The 20530-nt window shown below is 38.5% G+C and overlaps 1 protein-coding gene across 2 annotated transcripts in view; it reads right to left on the bottom strand.

Moving 5' to 3' along the window:
• The window catches only part of xylt1 (xylosyltransferase I), a 342709-nt gene that overhangs the window by 102704 nt on the left and 219475 nt on the right, over positions 1–20530 (bottom strand). For both annotated transcript variants that reach the window (XM_061880992.1, XM_061880993.1), the window contains exons 6-8: positions 5214–5294; positions 1000–1216; positions 553–729 (exon numbers count right to left, since the gene is read on the bottom strand). In XM_061880992.1, the coding sequence (XP_061736976.1) occupies positions 553–729; positions 1000–1216; positions 5214–5294 (475 nt within the window). The remainder of the gene's footprint in view (positions 1–552; positions 730–999; positions 1217–5213; positions 5295–20530) is intronic.

The following is a 20530-nucleotide window of genomic DNA, read 5'->3' as shown; positions in this document are numbered from 1 at the left end:
TTTCTTTCATTCAAAGATGTCGGCTGATTTTTATACTTAGTAAACACATCCAGTTAAAACCTGCATGATGCGGTTAATAGTATTCTATCTGTTTTTGTCGTTTTTAATACTTTCTGAATAAATTATGGTGTTCATTTTCAATCTATCAAGATAACAATATTATTTCTCATTTTCCTCGACTGGTGCACTAACATCGTGTGTTTTTTTGTTTTTTTCATAAGTAGCTTAATCGACAAAGATACAAATAATTGCTATTGTGACATCTAGTGGACACATTCACAACAGCAGTTTTTTTCATTCAAAAGTTTCAGCTATTTTTTTATACTTAGCAAACACATCCGGGGTAAAACCTGTTCGGGCCATACGTTTGGAACCCCTATAAAGTAAACAACTGGTTAAATTAGGGTTTTTTCAACATACTCAGGAAAGAAAATCACATTCGTGATCATGGGCCCCTTTGTTTACCAGTGTGACTGACTTTGTGTCAGTCAACTTCATCAATCATTGCAAGGAAAAAAAAAAAGAGAAATTAATGGAGGGTGTTATTATTACCTGGAAGCGGTGGAAGTCCACAGGCTTGAAGTCATTAGGGGAACACCCGCACCAGTCAACAATGTGCTTGTACTGGCATTTACAACCCAGTTTACGATTCCAGTTGGTGATGCGCAGGTTGTTATCCACCATGTTCTCGCAGTGGGCGCTGTTCTCCAGCACTGTGTGGAAAAACGACTGGGGACAGAGACAAGAAAGAGTGAGGAAGACACATTCAAAAGTGGGCATTGTGTTTTTCACCCCTTCTAGCACACAAGGGGAAAGAAGTAGCAGCAAAAAAAGGTAGAATCACAGCAGCTTGTGATGAAAATGCAATTCGTCAAGTGAGATCTTTTAGTTCTCACCAATCCTTGAATGCCTTTGGGATTTACATATCGCTCACACTTTACGATTATTTTCCTGCCACGGAAAAAAAAAAAACAGAAATGTGTCAAATGAGTGCGTTACCTCGGCAGGCAGCAGAGTGTAGGCGTAAAAGCGCTTCATGTTAGTGACCAGATCGTCCTTGGAGTTGATGACATATTCCACAAACATGCGGTTCAGGAGAAACCAGTCGGAGCCTCCGTCCACAGAGATGCCTTCTGGGATTTTGCGATCGCCCAGCCTCCACATGTGGGTGTCGCACTCGTAGAAGAGACGATCCAGGCCTTGTTTGCGAATAAACCTGATACAAATAAGAGGAAATCGATGATTAGTGTAAAATCAGATAACCACCTAAAAACTGGAGTACTAGTGATGTCCCGATACCAATATTTTGGTACCAGTACCAACAATATTTCGATACATTTCTAAATAAAGGGGACCACAAAAAATTGCATTATTGGCTTTATTCTAACAAAACAATCTTACAGTACAGTAAACAAATGTTTCTTATTGCAAGTGTGTCCTTAAATAAAATAGTGAACATACAAGACAACTTGTCTTTTAGTAGTAAGTAAACAAACAAAGGCTCCTAATTCAGCTGCTGACATATGCAGTAACACATTTCGTCATTTTTTACTATGTTGTCAAAATTATTAAGGACAAGTGGTAGAAAATTAATGATTAATCTACTTGTTCATTTGCTGTTAATATCTGCTTACTTTCTCATTGAACATGTTCTATCTATACTTCTGTTAAAATGTAATAATCATTAACCCGTAACACTTTAGTATGGGGAACATATTCTAAGTAACACATAGTTCATTTAGAGTTATTTGGACACTAGGGGAACATATAAGGGTTACGGTTAGGGTTACTAATAAGCAATAATGCTGAGGTTATTGAGGGTAGACTCTTAGTTAATGGCTTACTGGTTGTAAAATAAGGCCATGCAGAATAAGGCATTAATAAGTACTTAATACTAACTAATTAAGAGCCAATATTTTACTAATTTGCATGTCAATATGCAACTAATTCATGGTGAATATGTTCCCCATGCTAAAGTGTTACCAATAATTTTGTTGAAGTCATTCATACTCTACACTTTATGTTATTAGTTATGCAATATTGCATTTAGTTATATTTATGCATTATATTTAAGAAATACAAGTAATATCAAGATAATGCTTCAATGGAAAACAATAATCGTTAAAAGTACATCCAACTAACTTTTAACAAAGTGATCACTGCAAACTCATGCGTTGTTCGGCTCTGCTCACTTGGACTGGAGTTAGAGCGGCATGTATTTCTCCACAAATCCCTTTTCCTATAAAATCCTATCACTTTTCCGCCCTTTTTGATTACCTCTTTGAAGACCGGTTTATAATTTCCGCGATTTGAACGTTTTTTACAGCCGAAAACAACACACAAATAGAGCATTTTTTTTCCACAGAGCTAGCTTGACCACCACCAGTATTCATTGGGCGGGACTTGAGTGGTGAGCAATTTATGGTTCTTCTAAAGAAGATGTTCCCCATCCTAAAGTGCTACCATTTATTATTCTGTTGTCTGATACTTTACATTAGTTTTGATTGATACCACAAATTTGGTGCTAGCGGGGTGTATAATAATATAATATAGTCAGGAATAGTCATGGATGCAAAGGATTCTGGGTATTTGTTGTGTTGCGTTTATGTTGTGTTACTGTGAGGATGTTCTCCCGAAATGTGTTTGTCATTCTTGTTTGGTGTGGGTTCACAGTGTGGTGCATATTAGTAAGAGTGTTAAAGTTGTTTATATCACAACCTTCAGTGTAACCTGTATCACCCAGTATGCCTTGCAGTCGTGTACGTGTATCTGCGGAAACCACATACAACATGTTGCTGGACTGGCAAGCAGTTTGTACATGTTGTAGAAGGCGTCTAAGGCAATGGCTTCATAGCACGCTCTTATTATTGTTATCTGGGTGACCACCAGCAGATATTCGGGAGAACGGTTGCGGCTCCCATTGTCTTCTTTATTTTGTGAAACCGGTCAAAATGGCTCTTTGAGTGGTAAAGGTTGCCGACCCCTACTTTAGAAACATAATATGATTGTTTTTTAAAAAGGAAAGAAGATGTTGTGATGCCAAAAAAATATCGAAATATCATTACCAAAATACCGGTACTTTTCAGAGGCGGTATAGAATCGAATATGATTCATTAGTAACGCAGTACTATACTAATACTGGTATACCCTACAACCCTACAGGGGACCTTTGTTTTTAGTCTATTTTCTTGGTCAGAGTTACGCAGAAAAATTAACCTGTTGTGCAAAACACAAATTTTACAACCAATAAATGTAATTTTTCCGTAAAATTGTATTCGATCGTTTTGATACCACACATATAAAATTGTAAGGTCACATGTACCTTTGGGAGTAATTGTCTTCACACATACTAAAGGATATCAAACCAATAGGTCACAAAGAATCATTTTTTCTCAACTTGTGTTAGTGTGTTACGTTCACCGCACAGCAAGGTGGTGAAAACCTGTCAAAGAGGCTTCATCGCTGGTTCTATATGCATTTTTATACTTTGTATGTTGGTTTATCGTGTTTGTTTAAGCCGGATAACTCTTGATGATTTTAGGTTATCCTGAATAATTTGGAGGTACCATCAGCCTGGAGGTTGGGTCTTGGGCGCAGTTGGGTGTTCCAACAGGACAATGACCCCAAACACACGTCAAAAGTGGTAAAGGAATGGCTAAATCAGGCTAGAATGAAGGTTATAGAATGGCCTTCCCAAAGTCCTGACTTAACCTCTTAAGGCCCAAACTGTTTGTTTACACGATTTTTTGTATTTGATCTCTTTGCTATTTGGGCTTATTGGACCCTAATTAGAATAACAAGTAAAAATCATCTTTTTATATGATTTACTTAAGTCCATAAGTAAAAAACGTGCTAATTTGTATTTTTACACTTTTTTTCTCTCCAAATTCCATTGTATGTTATACTCTTCTGACACCACCAGATGGCAGTATAAGTGTCCACATAAGCGGCCATGAGACCCCAATTCAGTAGTGTACACAATTTTGGAAACAGGAGCTAAAATGTGCTGTCCACGCATGTGGCCACTAAGGACTTTAGAGGTTAAACGTGTGGACAATGCTGAAGAAACAAATACATTGTTGTGTTTTGTCATTTCCCTGCCTTCTCTTTTATGGTGTCAGTTTTCTTCAGTTAATTAGTCCCCAGCGAGGCACACCTGCAACATATCTCTACCTAGGAGTATTTAAGCTCGTCACTGACAGCTGGGTCCTGCCGGTTATTGTCTCCTGCACCTTCCACATGCATGTGCCTGCTTCACTTTGTCAGTCCTGGTATGTTGTCTCTCCTTATTCCTGTAATCCCTCACCTTATGTGTTCGCTTCCTAGCCCCCCTGAGGTAAAGAGGATTTTGTGTTGGACTTTTTGCTGTGCTCAGTACGCCCTGGCCTTTTTCCCTGCTGACCACTGAGAAACCTGTTTTGGTTTGTTCATTCATGGTGTGCACTTCTGCCCCATCGCCTTTTGTTACACTTTTTGGACTTATTAAATATTCCCCTTTTTGTAATTATACCTTGCCTCCCTTCTCTGCATCCTGGGGTCACCTCCTTGATCAGGTCTTAACATACATTTCAGAAAACCAACAAATTTAGCTGAACTGCACCAATTCTTTCAAGAGTGGTTAAAAATTCAACCAGAAGCTTGTGGATGGCTACCAAAAGTGTCTTATTGCAGTGAAACTCGCCAATGGACATGTAACCAAATATTTACATTGCTCTATGTATACTTTTGACCCAGCAGATTTGGTCACATTTTCAGTAGACACATAATAAATTGATAAAAGAACCAAACTTCATGAATGTTTTTTGTTTTTTTGTGACCAACAAGTATGTGCTCCAACCACTCTATCACAAAAAAAAATAAGAGTTGTAGAATTTATTGGAAACTCAAGACAGCCATGACATCACGTTCTTTACAAGTGTATGCAAACTTTTGATCGCGATTGTATATTTGAAAGAACACAGCCATGCTGAGAAAATAATCAAATATTGCAACGTGGCGGCAAACGTACTTAGTCATCTTGAGTCATGCATCTGTGTGCTTTGGGGTGTTTTTACCTACTGTGCTATTTAATGCCTGGTTGGCCATTAATGAGTGGCCACAGAAAAGTTCCAACAGTTGAAGTACTTCACCAGGATGACAATACTAATTCAGGATTCATGAAATCACATGTATGATATTAAAGGTGGGGGACAGGGTATATGAAAGGTTGTTACCTGGCGTTGTCCCTGCCATGGGACTTGATAAAGTTCATGTCTCTGTATTTGGACAAGAAGGCCACCAGCTGGTTATTGGTTCTGAAACAGAAGAAAGAGGCGAACTTTTGTTTTTATGTAAAAATGCAGGGTGACATTGTGAAAATTGATTTGGCAGCGCATACACAATGTCTCTACCTATAAACGTTTATGGGCGGTATAAAATCTCGAATGCATTTTATTGTGAGCAGGTACGGTTTTGAGTACAGTGGTACCTCTGTTTTCATTGGCGATCCGTTCCAAAGGGTTCGACAAAAAAACAGACCGTAAAAAAACGGAAAGGAATGTTCCCATAAGAAAAAATATGATCCAGACACCCCAAACTATGAATGTACTATAATATCAATTGAGTTTGAGTTTATTTGGAACATGCAAGCATACAACATGATACATCACAATTTCCAGTTTCTCTTTTCAACAAGTTCGAAAAGGAGTAGGAAGAAGCAGAGCTTATTTTGTCATGTCATGTGGACTTTGGTGCGGTTTGTTTTGCAATGTGTTGCTGCCATTAAATTCTATGTTAATGATTTAAAAAAAATAGATAAATAAAAGTTTCTCAGTTCCAACATTAAATATCTTGTATTTGCAGTTTATTCAATTAAGTATGAGTTGAAAAGGATTTGCAAATCATCGTATTCTGTTTTTATTTACCATTTACACAATGTGCCAACTTTCCTGGATTTGGGTTTTGTAGTTTTAGTACTGATGCTTTCAAACTGGCAGGTATAAAAACAAAGTAAACAATTAAAAAGTATGATACATAATAGGATCATACCGTGAGTAAATGAACTTAGCTCTGCAAATTCAACGAAACGTCAACTTCCAAATCAAAACCTCCGACAGAAAAGCACACTTTTTGGCACTTGAAGCCACAGACCGATTATTTAGCGACCCCAGCTGCTCGTGATGTATTTCCCAGCAGACTATTTAGGATCACACGAATAGATCGTGTCCCTGTGATTTTGATAAAAGACTCCATGCTGGTTTGACATTGTCGGGCAGCCCTGGCCTCCATACACAGACGGGACAGGCTAAAAGCTTTGCTCTGCAGGCTATGCCCCCGTCACTTCATCTGTGTTGGGAGCCTTTCATGATGCTTTGCCTTTCCAAAAGAGCAGCGAGGCTCAAGGATCAGTGGGGGGAGGGACAAGCGCATATTAATGTCATTTTCTCTTGAAGGAGCAATTTCACAGCCTGGGGGGCTTATCTTAGGAGGTCCTGAGCCATAAAGTCTAACTGATGATATGCTGTGCAGTCTTCTGCCTCTCCATGCCGTAGTCACACCCACACATAGAGGGTGTGTGACAGCTAGTTTGCACATTGCAGACACAATAAACATGCATAAAGGCACACGGATGCTGCACACGTGCACACACACATACACACACGCGCACACACACACACACACGCACACACACACACACACACACACGTGTGTATATGTGCGTGTACAAACCCCGTTTCCATATGAGTTGGGAAATTGTGTTAGATGTAAATATAAACAGAATACAATGATTTGCAAATCCTTTTCAACCCATATTCAGTTGAATATGCTACAAAGACAACATATTTGATGTTCAAACTGATAAACATTTTTTCTTTTTGCAAATAATCATTAACTTTAGAATTTGATGCCAGCAACACGTGACAAAGAAGTTGGGAAAAGGGGGCAATAAATACTGATAAAGTTGAGGAATGCTCATCAAACACTTATTTGGAACATCCCACAGGTGTGCAGGCTAATTGGGAACAGGTGGGTGCCATGATTGGGTATAAAAGCAGCTTCCATGAAATGCTTAGTAATTCACAAACAAGGATGGGGAGAGGGTGACTAATTTGTAAGCAAATTGTTGAACAGTTTTCGAACAACATTTCTCAACGAGCTATTGCAAGCAATTTAGGGATTTTACCATCTACGGTCCGTAAAATCATCAAAATGTTCAGATAATCTGGAGAAAAGACTGCACTCAAGCGATGATATTACGGACCTTTGATCCCTCAGGTGTTACTGCATCAAAAACCGACATCAGTTTGTAAATGATATCACCACATGGGCTCAGGAACACTTCATAAAACCACTGTCAGTAACTACAGTTGGTCGCTACAACTTTGCTTTGCAAGTTAAAACTCTACTATGCAAAGCAAAACCCATTTATCAACAACAACCAGAAACACCGCCCTAGCTCATCTATGATGGACTGATGCAAAGTGGAAAAGTGATCTGTGGTCTGACGAGTCCACATTTCAAATTATATTTGGAAACTATGGCCGTGGTGTCCTCCGAAACAAAGAGGAAAATAACCATCCGGATTGTTATAGGCGCAAAGTTTGAAAGACAGTATCTGTGATGGTATGGGGGTGTATTAGTGCCCAAGGCATGGGTAACTTACACATCTGTGAAGGCACCATTAATGCTGAATGGTCCACACAGGTTTTGGAGCAACATATGTTGTCTTCCAAACAACGTTATCATGGACGCCCCTGCTTATTTCAGCAAAAAAATGCCAAGCCGCGTGTTACAACAGCGTGGCTTTGTAGTAAAAGAGTGCGGGTACTTTCCTGGCCCGCCTGCAGTCCAGACCTCTCTCCCGTTGAAAATGTGTGGCGCATTATGAAGCGTAAAATACAACAGCGGAGACCCCGGACTGTTTAACGACTGAAGCGCTACATAAAACAAGAATGAGAAATAATTCCACTTTCAAAGCTTCAACAATTAGTTTCCTCAGTTCCCAAACTGTTTTTGAGTGTTGTTAAAAGAAAAGGTGATGTAACACAGTGGTGAACATGCCCTTTCCCAACTACTTTGGCACGTGTTGCAGCCATGAAATTCTAAGTTAATTATTATTTGCAAAAGAACATAACGTTTATGAGTTTGAACATCAAATATCTTGTCTTTGTAGTGCATTCAAATGAATATGGGTTGAAAAGGATTTGCAAATCATTGTATTCCGTTTATATTTACATCTAACACAATTTCCCAACTCATATGGAAATGGAGTTTGTATTTGTTACCTCCACGAGACCTCCAAAAAAGGCCTACCTCTTTAGGACCACCCTTTCTAAATATATAAAGAGTTGTATTTACAACATTAATAATATATACATACAATGCAAATACGTATAAAAAAGCTTGTTGTGAAAAAATAGTTGGAATTTCAAAAGAAAAACTTGGAATTTTGGCAGTATTATAAAAAAAGTCGTAATTTTACTCAAATCCGGGAAAAACTGAATATTTGTGCAATATTATGATAATAGTTGGAATTTTACTCATTAATTTTACAAGACAAGCTTCACATTTGGACAATTTTATGAAAAGAGTCGTAACTTTACTTGACAAAAGTCACCATTTCGTCGAGCCAAAACGTTACAATTTTGGCAATGTTTCAATGGTAATCGGAATTTTACTTGGCAAAAAGACGACGGAAGTGATCATTTTACTCAAAAAATTTCACTAGTTTACAACAACAACAAACAATATTGTGATAAAAGTCAAATGACAGGAGACAAATGTCACCAAATTTGCAGTGAAAAGTAATAATTTTACATAAAAAAGTAATCATTTTACATAGAAAAGTAATCATTTTATATAACATTGTAATAATTTTAGGAGAAAATATTGCAATATTACAGAAACAGAAATAATATGAGAAAATTTTCCCAATTTAATAAAAGTGAGAAAGAGACTGCTTTTCGTTTTTTTTTTTTATTTGTTGTTTGTAATTTGTTTTTAATCGTCATTATTCAATAAAAATTATTACAATATATCTCTAAATACATATTTACCGTATTTCCTTGAATCGCCGCCAGGGCGCTAATTAACTTAGAACCTCTTCTCACTCCTGCACTTACCAAAGGCATGTGGTAAAAGTAAGCATGCACTAATTATTTTAAAACCTCTTCTCACTCCGGCATTTACTAAAGGTATGCAGTAAAAATTTGAGTGTGATGTAAGTTTGGACCTTAAATCCTATTGAAAAGCTCTTAATCTTCTTACCTTTATGTGATTTCAAATTACCGGTATCGAAATCAGCGTCGTACATTTTGAAAATGATGACAGGGGAAGTGTCACTTGTGACATCCCGAGTATGACCCGGCGGTAATACTAAGCATGCGCTAATTATTTTGGGAAGCGAGTTTGACCCGGCAGTAATTCAAGGCAGGCACATACTATATGCCTTGCGGCAATTCAAGGAAATACGGTATATATATATATATTTTTTTAAATTAATTTCGGCCAAAGGGGGCGATTTCAATTTCTTACAAACACCTGTTATACATAAGTTGGCCAGAGGGGGAGCACTTCAAATTTTTACACACACTTGTTCCCATGTTGACCAGAGGGTGAGCACTTTTAAAACCGACACACAGTCCATTTGAAATATCCCTCCTTTTTGGGACCACCCTAATTTTGATAGATTTCACCACCAGGGGGTGCAAATGAGACATTCTCGATTAGATGCATTGATTTCGGTCCGAACTTGTTCACCGGTCCTCATATGGACGGTACTTTTTCTTGTTGATGTCGCAAGAAGGGTAGAAATACAAACACACACACACACACACACACACACACACACACACACACACACACTACAAGGGGAATTTGTGTCAGGCTCCAACTTTGCCACCTGAGTGGTCACCCCGTACAGTGGGTCCAGTTTGTTTACTGTCACCCATGTGGCTGCTGTTTCTTTGGGGTATTCACATGCAATTGTGAACACACACACACCCACACACTCGCACAAACACAGAATACCCTTTAACACGCCTCCGGGCACCCCAAAATTGTACAGTTCTTCCAATATCATAGCCAATTAAACTTCATCGGCATGCCACCGCTTCACTTCCGTGGTGTTGTTAAATTTATAATCTGCCCTTTTTACAAGTGGGACTTCCAATATATGATGCCAGGGTGGAATAGGGCAACGTTCCACTTGACGGGTTATGGATGCACACTCAAACACGTTTGACAAGGGTGACATTTATCATCTCGGTCTGAAGAAAGAGCTGCAAAAAAAAAAATAATAATAATGCCTTAGTTCTTTTTTGTTTGTTAAATTAACAAGGACTGTTTTCAAAGCAGCGGATGACACGTTTAACCCTGAAGAAAATTCGATAAACAATGTTAACATGTGAGACACAAAGTGTGTAGCTCATCTTTTTGGACTCCGTGGACTAGTGTTGTCCCGATACCAATATATTGGTGTCAACGCGTGGACTTTGGGGTGTTTGTTTTCCCAAGATGCAAGTGAAGTTGGATCGGACATGGCTTGGAGGTAAATATTTGATTTTATTTGAACTCTAACAAAAGATACAAAACTAAAGGCGCGCACAAAGGCGTAGAACAAACTTGACTAATGAAACAAAAACTAGCACTTGGGCAAAAAACTATGAACATGAAATAAATAAACACTTAATGTGACAAGAATACACAAAACTCACGTGGCAAGAAACGAGCAGCAAGAAAACTATGGCAGCATGACAATGGCATGAGTAGTAAGGATATCAGATAGCATTGGTGTCCAGGAGGTAATGTCGCCAGGCCGACTGCCTGGCAACTGCAAGCTTAAATAATACCAACCTGATTAGTGACAGGTGCGTGAGTGCAAAACGTGAGACAGGTAAAACTAATGAGTAGTCATGGAAACAAAACAATTAAGAGTGCACAACCAGGAACTAAAAAGAGTCCAAAAAACAAACAGCACATGGCCAAACAAAAACGTGATCAACAGACATGACAATGTGTTTTGATACTTTTCAATACGTCTCTAAATAAAGGGGACCACAAAAAACTGCATTATTAGCTATATTTTAACACAACATCTTAGGGTACATTAAAGGGGACCACAAAAAACTGCATTATTAGCTATATTTTAACACAACATCTTAGGGTACATTAAACATATGTTTCTTATTTCAAGTTTGTCCTTAAATAAAATAGTGAACATACAAGACAAATTGTCTTCTAGTCGTAAGTAAACAAACAAAGGCTCCTGATTTAGCTGCTGACATATGCAGTAACTTATTGTGTCCTTTATCATTCTATTATTGTGTCTAAATTATTAAGGACAAGTGGTAGAAAATTAATTTTGAATCTACTTGTTCATTTACTGTTAATATCTACTTACTTTCAGTTTTAACATGCTCTGTCTACACTTTTGCTAAAATGTAAAAATCGCTTATTCTTTGGTTGTTTGGATGCTTTATATTTGTTTTGAATGATTCCACAAATTTGGGTATTAATCTGGTACCAAGTAGTTAGAGGATCATACAATAGTTATAATTAAAGTTCTCCTGTGTCCAGGGAGGTCCATACCATACCAACTTTATTCATAAAGCCCTTTAAAAACAACCACAAAGGGCTGTACGTCACAAAGAAATAGAGGCAAAGGACAAAACTAAAAAATAAAATTTAAAACAGAAGTAAAATACACATTGAAAAAGCAAATACAAATTACCCTAAAAACAATTTGTTAGATAAAAAGCAGTTAAAAAGTTAAAAACAGTTGAAAAGGTTAAAAACAGTTTAAAGTTTTATGCTGGTTTAAAAGCCAGTGAATAAAAATGGGCTTTTAAGAAGGTTCTTAAAAATAGCCAAAAAAGGAGACCGTCTCACATGGAGAGGGAGATCGTTCGAGAGTTTGGGACCCGCAACAGAGAAGGCTCTGTCCCCTCGGAGCTTGCGCTTTGATTTGGGTACCTCCAGCATCAGCTGATCAGCTGACCTGAGGAAACCGGGTGGGGGAATAGAGGCGGAGCAGCTCAGAGAGGTAAGGTAAGACCATGTAAGGATTTAAAAACGAGTAAGATCATTTTCAAACGGACTCTAAAAGACACAAGCAGCCAGTGGAGGGAGGCTAAAACAGGAGTAATGCGATTGATGTCAGAGTCAAGTGATGTAAACCAAATTTGAGAAGGTTTGGTGGGAATCATTGGAAAACTATAATCAACTCTTGGCAAGATCATCATTTTCCCAGTAGAATCCCTTCCCATAAGTGAGATGGGCAGTGTCTTCCAACGCTCCAGATCTTCCTCAATCGATTTTAAGATTGGCAAATAATTCAAGCAATACAGATCTGACAATGTGGAGGAAATATTGATACACAGGTATTTAATGTTCCCTTTGTGCAGTGGAATCGATGAGGTGCTCTGACTGTCAAAATGAATAGGTAACATAGTACATTTGGACCAGTTGATGGAGTAATCTGAAATAGAGCTGAATGTATCAATGAGTGAGATTGTGTCTTGAAGAGAAGAAAGATTTGGTGGAAAAAGTAATCAGCATTAAGGTTTATTTCATGATGAATGATTACTGTATTATTGATGCCTTTAATATACATGCATAAAGGCACACAAATGCTGCAGACGTGCACACACACACACACACACACAAGAACGTGTGTACGTGTGTGTGTATTTGATACCTCCTCGAGACCTCCAAAAAATGCCTACCTCTTTAGAACCACCCTTTCTAGATATATAAAGAGTTGTATTTACAACATTAATAATATACACACACTATGCAAATATATAAAAAAAAGCTTGTTGTGAAAAGTGAGTTGGAATTTCACAAGCAAAACTTAGAATTTTGGCAGTATTATAATAACAGTCGTAATTCTACTCAACTCCGAGAAAAACTGAACATTTGTGCAATGTTATGATAAAAGTTGGAATTTTACTCATTAAAGGCCCACTGAAATGAGATTTTCTTATTCAAACGGGGATAGCAGGTCCATTCTATGTGTCATACTTGATCATTTCGCGATATTGCCATATTATTGCTGAAAGGATTTAGTAGAGAACGTCGACGATAAAGTTTGCAACTTTTGGTCGCTAATAAAAAAGCCTTGCCTTTACCGGAAGTAGCAGACAATGTGCGCGTGACGTCACGGGTTGTAGGGCTACTCACGTCCTCACATTGTTTATAATGTGAGCCTCCAGCAGCAAGAGCTATTCGGACCACGAAAGCGACAATTTCCCCATTAATTTGAGCGAGGATGAAAGATTCGTGGATGAGGAAATTTAGAGTGACGGACTAGAAAAAAAAAAAGGCGTTTGCATTGGGAGAGATTTAGATGTTTTTAGACACATTTACTAGGATAATTCTGGGAAATCCCTTATATTTCTATTGAGTTTTAGTGAGATTAAATAGTACCTGATAGTAGGAGGGGTGTGTCCACGGGTGTCTTGAGGCCAGTGTCTGAGGGAAGTCACGATCAGCTGCAGCACGACAGAAGCTCTGCTGATCTCCGGTAAGAGGCGACTTATTTCCACAATTTTCTCACCGAAAACTGCCGGTTGACATGTAGTCGGGATCCATGTTCGCTTGACCGCTCTGATCCATAGTAAAGCTTCGCCTCCGGGAATTTTAAACTAGGAATCCCCGTGTTTGTGTGGCTAAAGGCTAAAGCTTCCCACCTCCACCTTTCTACTTTGACTTCTCCATTATTAATTGAACCAATTGCAAAAGATTCAGCAACACAGAAGTCCAAATTACTGTGTAATTATGCGATGAAAAGAGACGACTTTTAGCTGTGTGTGGTGCTGGGTTAATATGTCCCCCTCCAACCAATAACGTCACAAACACGCGTCATCATTCCGCGACGTTTTCAACAAGAAACTCCGCGGGAAATTTAAAATTGCAATTTAGTAAACTAAAAAGGCCGTATTGGCATGTGTTGCAATGTTAATATTTCATCATTGATATATAAACTATCAGACTGCGTGGTCGGTAGTAGGGGCTTTCAGTAGGCCTTTAACAGTAGCAATTTTACAAGAAAAGCTTCACATTTGGACAATTTTATGAAAAGAGTCGTAACTTTACTCGACAAAAGTCACCATTTTAGAAGAAAACTTTACAATTTTGGCAATGTTCCAATAACAATCGGAATTTTACTTGGCAAAACAACGACGGAAGTGATAATTTTACTCAAAAAATGTCACTCAAATCTAGACTCCAAACATCCCAGAATAAGCTAATCCGGTTACTTTTAGAACTCCACCCCAGATCACACCTCAATCCAACCCACTTCTCCAAAGTGGGCTGGCTCAGGGTGGAAGACAGAGTAAAACAACTTGCACTGAGCCTAGTCTATAAAATCCGCTACACCTCCTTTATACCGAAGTACATGTCAAATCACTTCCTTAACCACAACATAACCACAACACCAGGGGGAGCTCCACAAACCACGTTAAACCCAGATTCCGATCTAACAAAGGTCTTAACTCATTCTCTTTCTATGCCACATCAATGTGGAATGCACTCCCAACAGGTATAAAAGTAAGTGCATCTTTATATTCCTTCAAAACCGCTCTAAAACAACACCTCCAGGCAACTTCAACACTTTACTAATACCCTCCTCCATTCACATCCCATCTCCCCGGATTATAAACAACTCAAATGTACTTCTAATGTATATACTTGTTCTTATGCTATCTGAACTCACTATGTTCTCTGCTGGCTGTACATATCCTACTAAATAAGACCTACACTGTTTCAATGTCCACATTTCTCTGTTGATGCAATTGTTGATGACTGAAGTTCTGATATCAACCAAAGCTCCTCATCCCACCCCCCGGATTGTAAATAATGTAAATAATTCAATGTACATACTATGATGATTAACTTGTGTGATGACTGTATTATGTTGATAGTATATATTTGTACCATGAATTGATTAACGTGGACCCCGACTTAAACAAGTTGAAAAACTTATTTGGGTGTTACCATTTAGTGGTCAATTGTACGGAATATGTACTGTACTGTGTAATCTATTAATAAAAGTATCAATCAATCACTATTTTACAACCACAGACAATATTGTAGTAAAAGTCAAATGAAAGGTTAAAAAGTAATAATTTTACATAAAAAAATAATAATTTTGCAGAAAAAAGCAATACTTTTACATTAAATTGTAATAATTTTACGAGAAAATATTGCAATATTAGAGAAACAGAAATAATGAGAAATTGTTCCAGATTTTATAAGTGAGAAAAAGACCGCTCTTCATTTATTTTTATTTTTTTTTAATTTGTGAAAAAAGTGGATTTTGATTGCAGCATTGATGCCTTTAATATTTGCATGATGTCGAATTGCGGCTGCAAGAGGTCCCATAAATATAGCAAACAGTGACGGATAAAGTGGAGACCCTTGCCTGGTGCCCCCCGTTATACGGCACACACTGACAGCCTGTACAACTAGCCCAGATAACACTTTTTGGAGGTATATATGCTATCTCTTGGCTACTGTATTTCCTTGAATTGCCGCCGGGGCGCTAATTAATTTAAAACCTCTTCTCACTCCTGCGCTTACCAAAGGCATGCGGTAAAAGTAAGCATCCATCCATCCATCCATTTTCTACCGCTTATTCCCTTTTGGGGTGGCGGGGGGCGCTGGCGCCTATCTCAGCTACAATCGGGCGGAAGGCGGGGTACACCCTGGACAAGTCGCCACCTCATCGCAGGGCCAACACAGATAAGCATGCGCTAATTATTTTAAAACCTCTTCTCACTCCGGCACTTGTGCAACATTATGATAAAAGTTGGAATTTTACTCGTTAATTTTACAAAACAAGCTTCACATTTGGACAATTTTATGAAAAGAGTTTTGTTGGCCAAAACGTTACAATTTTGGCGATGTTACAATCACAATCGGAATTTTACTTGGCAAAATGACGACGAAAGTGACAATTTTACTAAAAAAAATTCACTATTTTAAAACAACAACAAACAATATTGTGATAAAATTCAAATGACGGGGCAAATGTTACCAAACTTGCAGTGAAAAGTAATAATTTTACATAAAAAAGTAATCATTTTACATAGAAAACTAATCATTTTACATAACATTGTAATGATTTTAGGAGAAAATATTGCAATATTACAGAAACAGAAATAATATGAGAAATTGTTCCCAATCTAATAAGTGAGAAATAGACTGCTTTTCGTTTTTTTTTTTAATTTGTTGTTTGTAATTGGTTTTTAATCGTCATTATTTAATTAAAATTATTACAATATATCTCTATATACATATATACCGTATTTCCTTGAATTGCAGCCCGTGCGCTAATTAATTTAAAACCTCTTCTCACTCCTGCGCTTACCAAAGGCATGCCGTAAAAGTAAGCATGCGCTAATTATTTTAAAACCTCTTCTCACTCCCGCACTTACCAAAGGTTTGCAGTAAAAATTTGAGTGTGATGTAAGCTTGGACCTTAAATCCTACTGAATAGCTCTTAATCTTCTTCCCTTTATGCGATTTCAAATTACCGGTATTGAAATCAGCCTCCTCCATTTTGAAAATGATGACAGGGGAAGTGTCACTCGTGACATCACGAGTTTGACCCGGCGGTAATACTAAGCATGCCCTAATTATTTTGGGAAGCGAGTTTGACCCGGCAGTAATTTAAGGCAGGTGCTTACTATATACCCTGCGGCAATTCAAGGAAATACGGTAATTGCTATTATTTAGGTTGCCGGCCTCCCCACCGCTAGTTAGTATAGCAAATGTCACAGTGAAGACCGTAAAATCCAACCAAAATATATAAAGTTAAAGTTAAAGTACCACTGCTAGTCACACACACTAGCTGTGGTGAAATTAACCTCTGCATTTTGACCCATCTCCTTGTTTCACCCCCTGGGAGGTGAGGAGAGCAGTGAGCAGCAGCGGTGGCCACGCTCGGAAATCATTTTGGTGATTTAACGCCCAATTCCAACCCTTGATGCTGAGTGCCAATCAGGGAGGTAATGGGTCCCATTTTTATAGTATTAGGTATGACTCGGCCGGGGTTTGAACTCACACCCTAGCGATCTCAGGGCGGATGGACAGGAACCACAAGGCCTTAGCTTGCGAGGTATAACTTGGGAGCAAAGACAGTGAGTGTGAAGGACAGTGCCGAGAAGAAGAAGCACATGCTATTCTAGTCCCTTCATGAATTTGCAATGTTGCGATCATGCCTATTCAGTCCAATTCAACCAATCGCTGGTAATTATGCAGGCCTTGCAACTCTGCATATTTTGGAAAATCAGGGTAATTTTTGCCAATTAAATTTTTTTTCTCTGACGCCCCGTCAACTGTCTAATTAAAACTTTTGTTTGTGTCTTTTGTAGACAAAGCGGGAACAGCAACCTGTCACAATACATCAACTTTTAACTTCTCAAACTGTACAATTGTCCTTAAAGGGGAACATTATCACCAGACCTATGTAAGCGTCAATATATACCTTGATGTTGCAGAAAAAAAGACCATATATTTTTTTAATCGATTTCCGAACTCTAAATGGGTCAATTTTGGCTAATTAAACGCCTTTCATTTATTCGTTATCGGAGCGATGACATCACATAGGAAATCAATCCGCCATTTTCTCAAACACATTACAAACACCGAGTCAAATCAGCTCCGTTATTTTCAGTTTTTTCGACTGTTTTCCGTACCTTGGAGACATCATGCCTCGTCGGTGTGTTGTCGGAGGGTGTAACAACACAATCAGGGACGGATTCAAGTTGACTTACGTGGAGTGTGCATCGATTAGCACGGCATGCTAATCGATGCTAACATGCCATTTAGGCTAGCTGTATGTACATATTGCATCGTTATGCCTCATTTGTAGCTATATTTGCATCCAGCCTTTCCCTCCACCCACATTTAATGCCAAACAAACACATACTAATTGACGGATTTAAGTTGCACCAGTGTCAAAAGATGCGAAGGTCCCTCGTTTGGTCTGCACATTTAACCGGCAATGCTACGACAGGCATGGCACAGAAAAACATGTGGATATCCTGCGACACTCAAAGCAAATACATTTCCAACGATAAAGTCAACAAAATCACAAAGGTGAGTTTTGTTGATGTTATTGACTTATGTGCTAATCAGACATATTTGGTCGGGGCATGACTGCCAGCTAATCGATGCTAACATACTATTTAGGTTAGCTGTATGTACATTTGTAGCTATATTTGCATCCAGCCTTTCCCTCCACCCACATTTAATGCCAAACAAACACTTACCAATCGACAGATTTAAGATGCTGCAGTGGTCTGGTCAATAAATGCAATCGTTGGTTAGAAGGCGATCACCGAATAGCTTCAATAGCTATTCGCTCAATATCTTCAGTTTCTTCTTCAATTTCGTTTTCGCTATCTGCCTCCATACTCCAACCATCCGTTTCAATACATGCGTAATCTGTTGAATCGCTTAAACTGCTGAAATCCGAGTCCGAATCCGAGCTAATGTCGCTATATCTTGCTGTGCTATCCGCCATGTTGTTTGTATTGGCATAGGAAAATGGACGGTGGATTTACAGATAGCGACAATCAGGCATTTTAAAGCCTTTTTTAAGGATATTCCATGATGGGTAAAATTTTGAAAAAAACTTTGAAAAATAAAATAAGCCACTGGGAACTGATTTTTATTGGTTTTAACCCTTCTGAAATTGTGATAATTTTCCCCTTTAAATATATCTCAGACCAACTTGTAGTTCCTGTATGCAGCACTAAGCCTTCTGGGTAATGTAGTATAAAAAATATTTAGCAACACACTTGCAACCTGACTTCCTAGTTTACATGCATTTATACATGTTTTAACCATTATTCATCCAGAATAGTGTTGTCTTGATACCAATATTTTGGTACTGGTATCAGTACCAAAATGTATTTTAGTACTTTCCTAAATAAAAGGGACCACAAAAATGGTCATTATTGGCTTTATTTTAACAAACAAATCTTAGGGCACATTAAAAATTTATATATCTGACATATGCAGTAACATATTTTGTGTAATTTATCATTCTATTATTTTGTCAAAATTATTAAGGACAGGTGGTAGAAAATCAATTATTAATCTACTTGTTCGATTACTATTAATATTTTGTTATTTTCTGTTTCAACATGTTTTATATAATCTATATAATCACTTATTCTTCTGTTTTTTGATACTTTACATTAGTCTTGGATGATACCACAAATTTGGGTAATTTGGTCAATCCGATACCAAGTCGTTACATGATCATACATTGGTCATAATCAAAGTCCTCATGTGTCCAGTGACATTTTTCCTGAGTTTATAAACAAAATATAAATTAAAAAAAAACAAAGGAACATTTTGTGATGCGTAAAATATCGATGTAATCATAGTTTTTGATTGATTAAAACTTGTATTAGTAGATTGCACCGTTCAGTACATATCCCGTACAATTGACTACTAAATGGTAACACCCGAATAAGTTTTTCAACTTGTTTAAGTCAGGGTCCACGTAAATCAATTCATGGTAAGTATCGACTAGATACGCTCCTGTACTTGGTATCATTACATTTGTTCATTTTGGAGAGTTGGTGCTGCAGGAAATTCTGGGAATTTTTTCTGTCGTGTTTATGTTGTGTTGCGGTGCAAACATTCTCCCAAAATGTGTTTGTCATTGTTGTTTAGTATGGTTTCACTATACGGCACATATTTATGACAGTGTTGGCGTTGTTCATATGGCCACCCTAAGTGTGACATGTATGGCTGTTGACTAAGTATGTCTTCATTCACTTGTGTGTAGTGTGTTCAAGTTTAATTTGATTACCGCAATGGTCAGACATTAATGCAAACTAGTTAGCAATGCCTATAGCACCTCTTCATGAAGGGGTTTTAGTGTTATCTATCCATCCATCCATCCATCATCTTCCGCTTATCCGAGGTCGGGTCGCGGGGGCAACAGCCTAAGCAGGGAAACCCAGACTTCCCTCTCCCCAGCCACTTCGTCTAGCTCTTCTCGGGGGATCCCGAGGCGTTCCCAGGCCAGCAGGGAGACATAGTCTTCCCAACGTGTCCTGGGTCTTCCCCGTGGCCTCCTACCGGTTGGACGTGCCCTAAACACCTCCCTAGGGAGGCGTTCGGGTGGCATCCTGACCAGATGTCCGAACCACCTCATCTGGCTCCTCTCGATGTGAAGGAGCAGCGACTTTACTTTGAGTTCCTCCTGGATGACAGAGCTTCTCATCATATCTCTAAGGGAGAGCCCCGTCACACGGTGGAGGAAACTCATTTCGGCCGCTTGTACTCGTGATCTTATCCTTTCGGTCATGACCCAAAGCTCATGACCATAGGTGAGGATGGGAACGTACATCGACCGGTAAATTGAGAGCTTTGCCTTCCGGCTCAGCTCCTGCTTCACCACAACGGATTGGTACAACGTCCGCATTACTGAAGACGCCGCACCGATCCGTGTGTTATCTATCTTTACCTTAATCTTTAGGTATTAAGCTAAAATGTGCCCATTCTCCCTTTTCTGTCCACA

This window comes from Nerophis ophidion, linkage group LG20 (genome assembly GCF_033978795.1).
Source record: "Nerophis ophidion isolate RoL-2023_Sa linkage group LG20, RoL_Noph_v1.0, whole genome shotgun sequence".
Lineage (NCBI taxonomy): Eukaryota > Metazoa > Chordata > Actinopteri > Syngnathiformes > Syngnathidae > Nerophis > Nerophis ophidion.
This window is presented reverse-complemented; position numbering and strand designations above follow the sequence as displayed.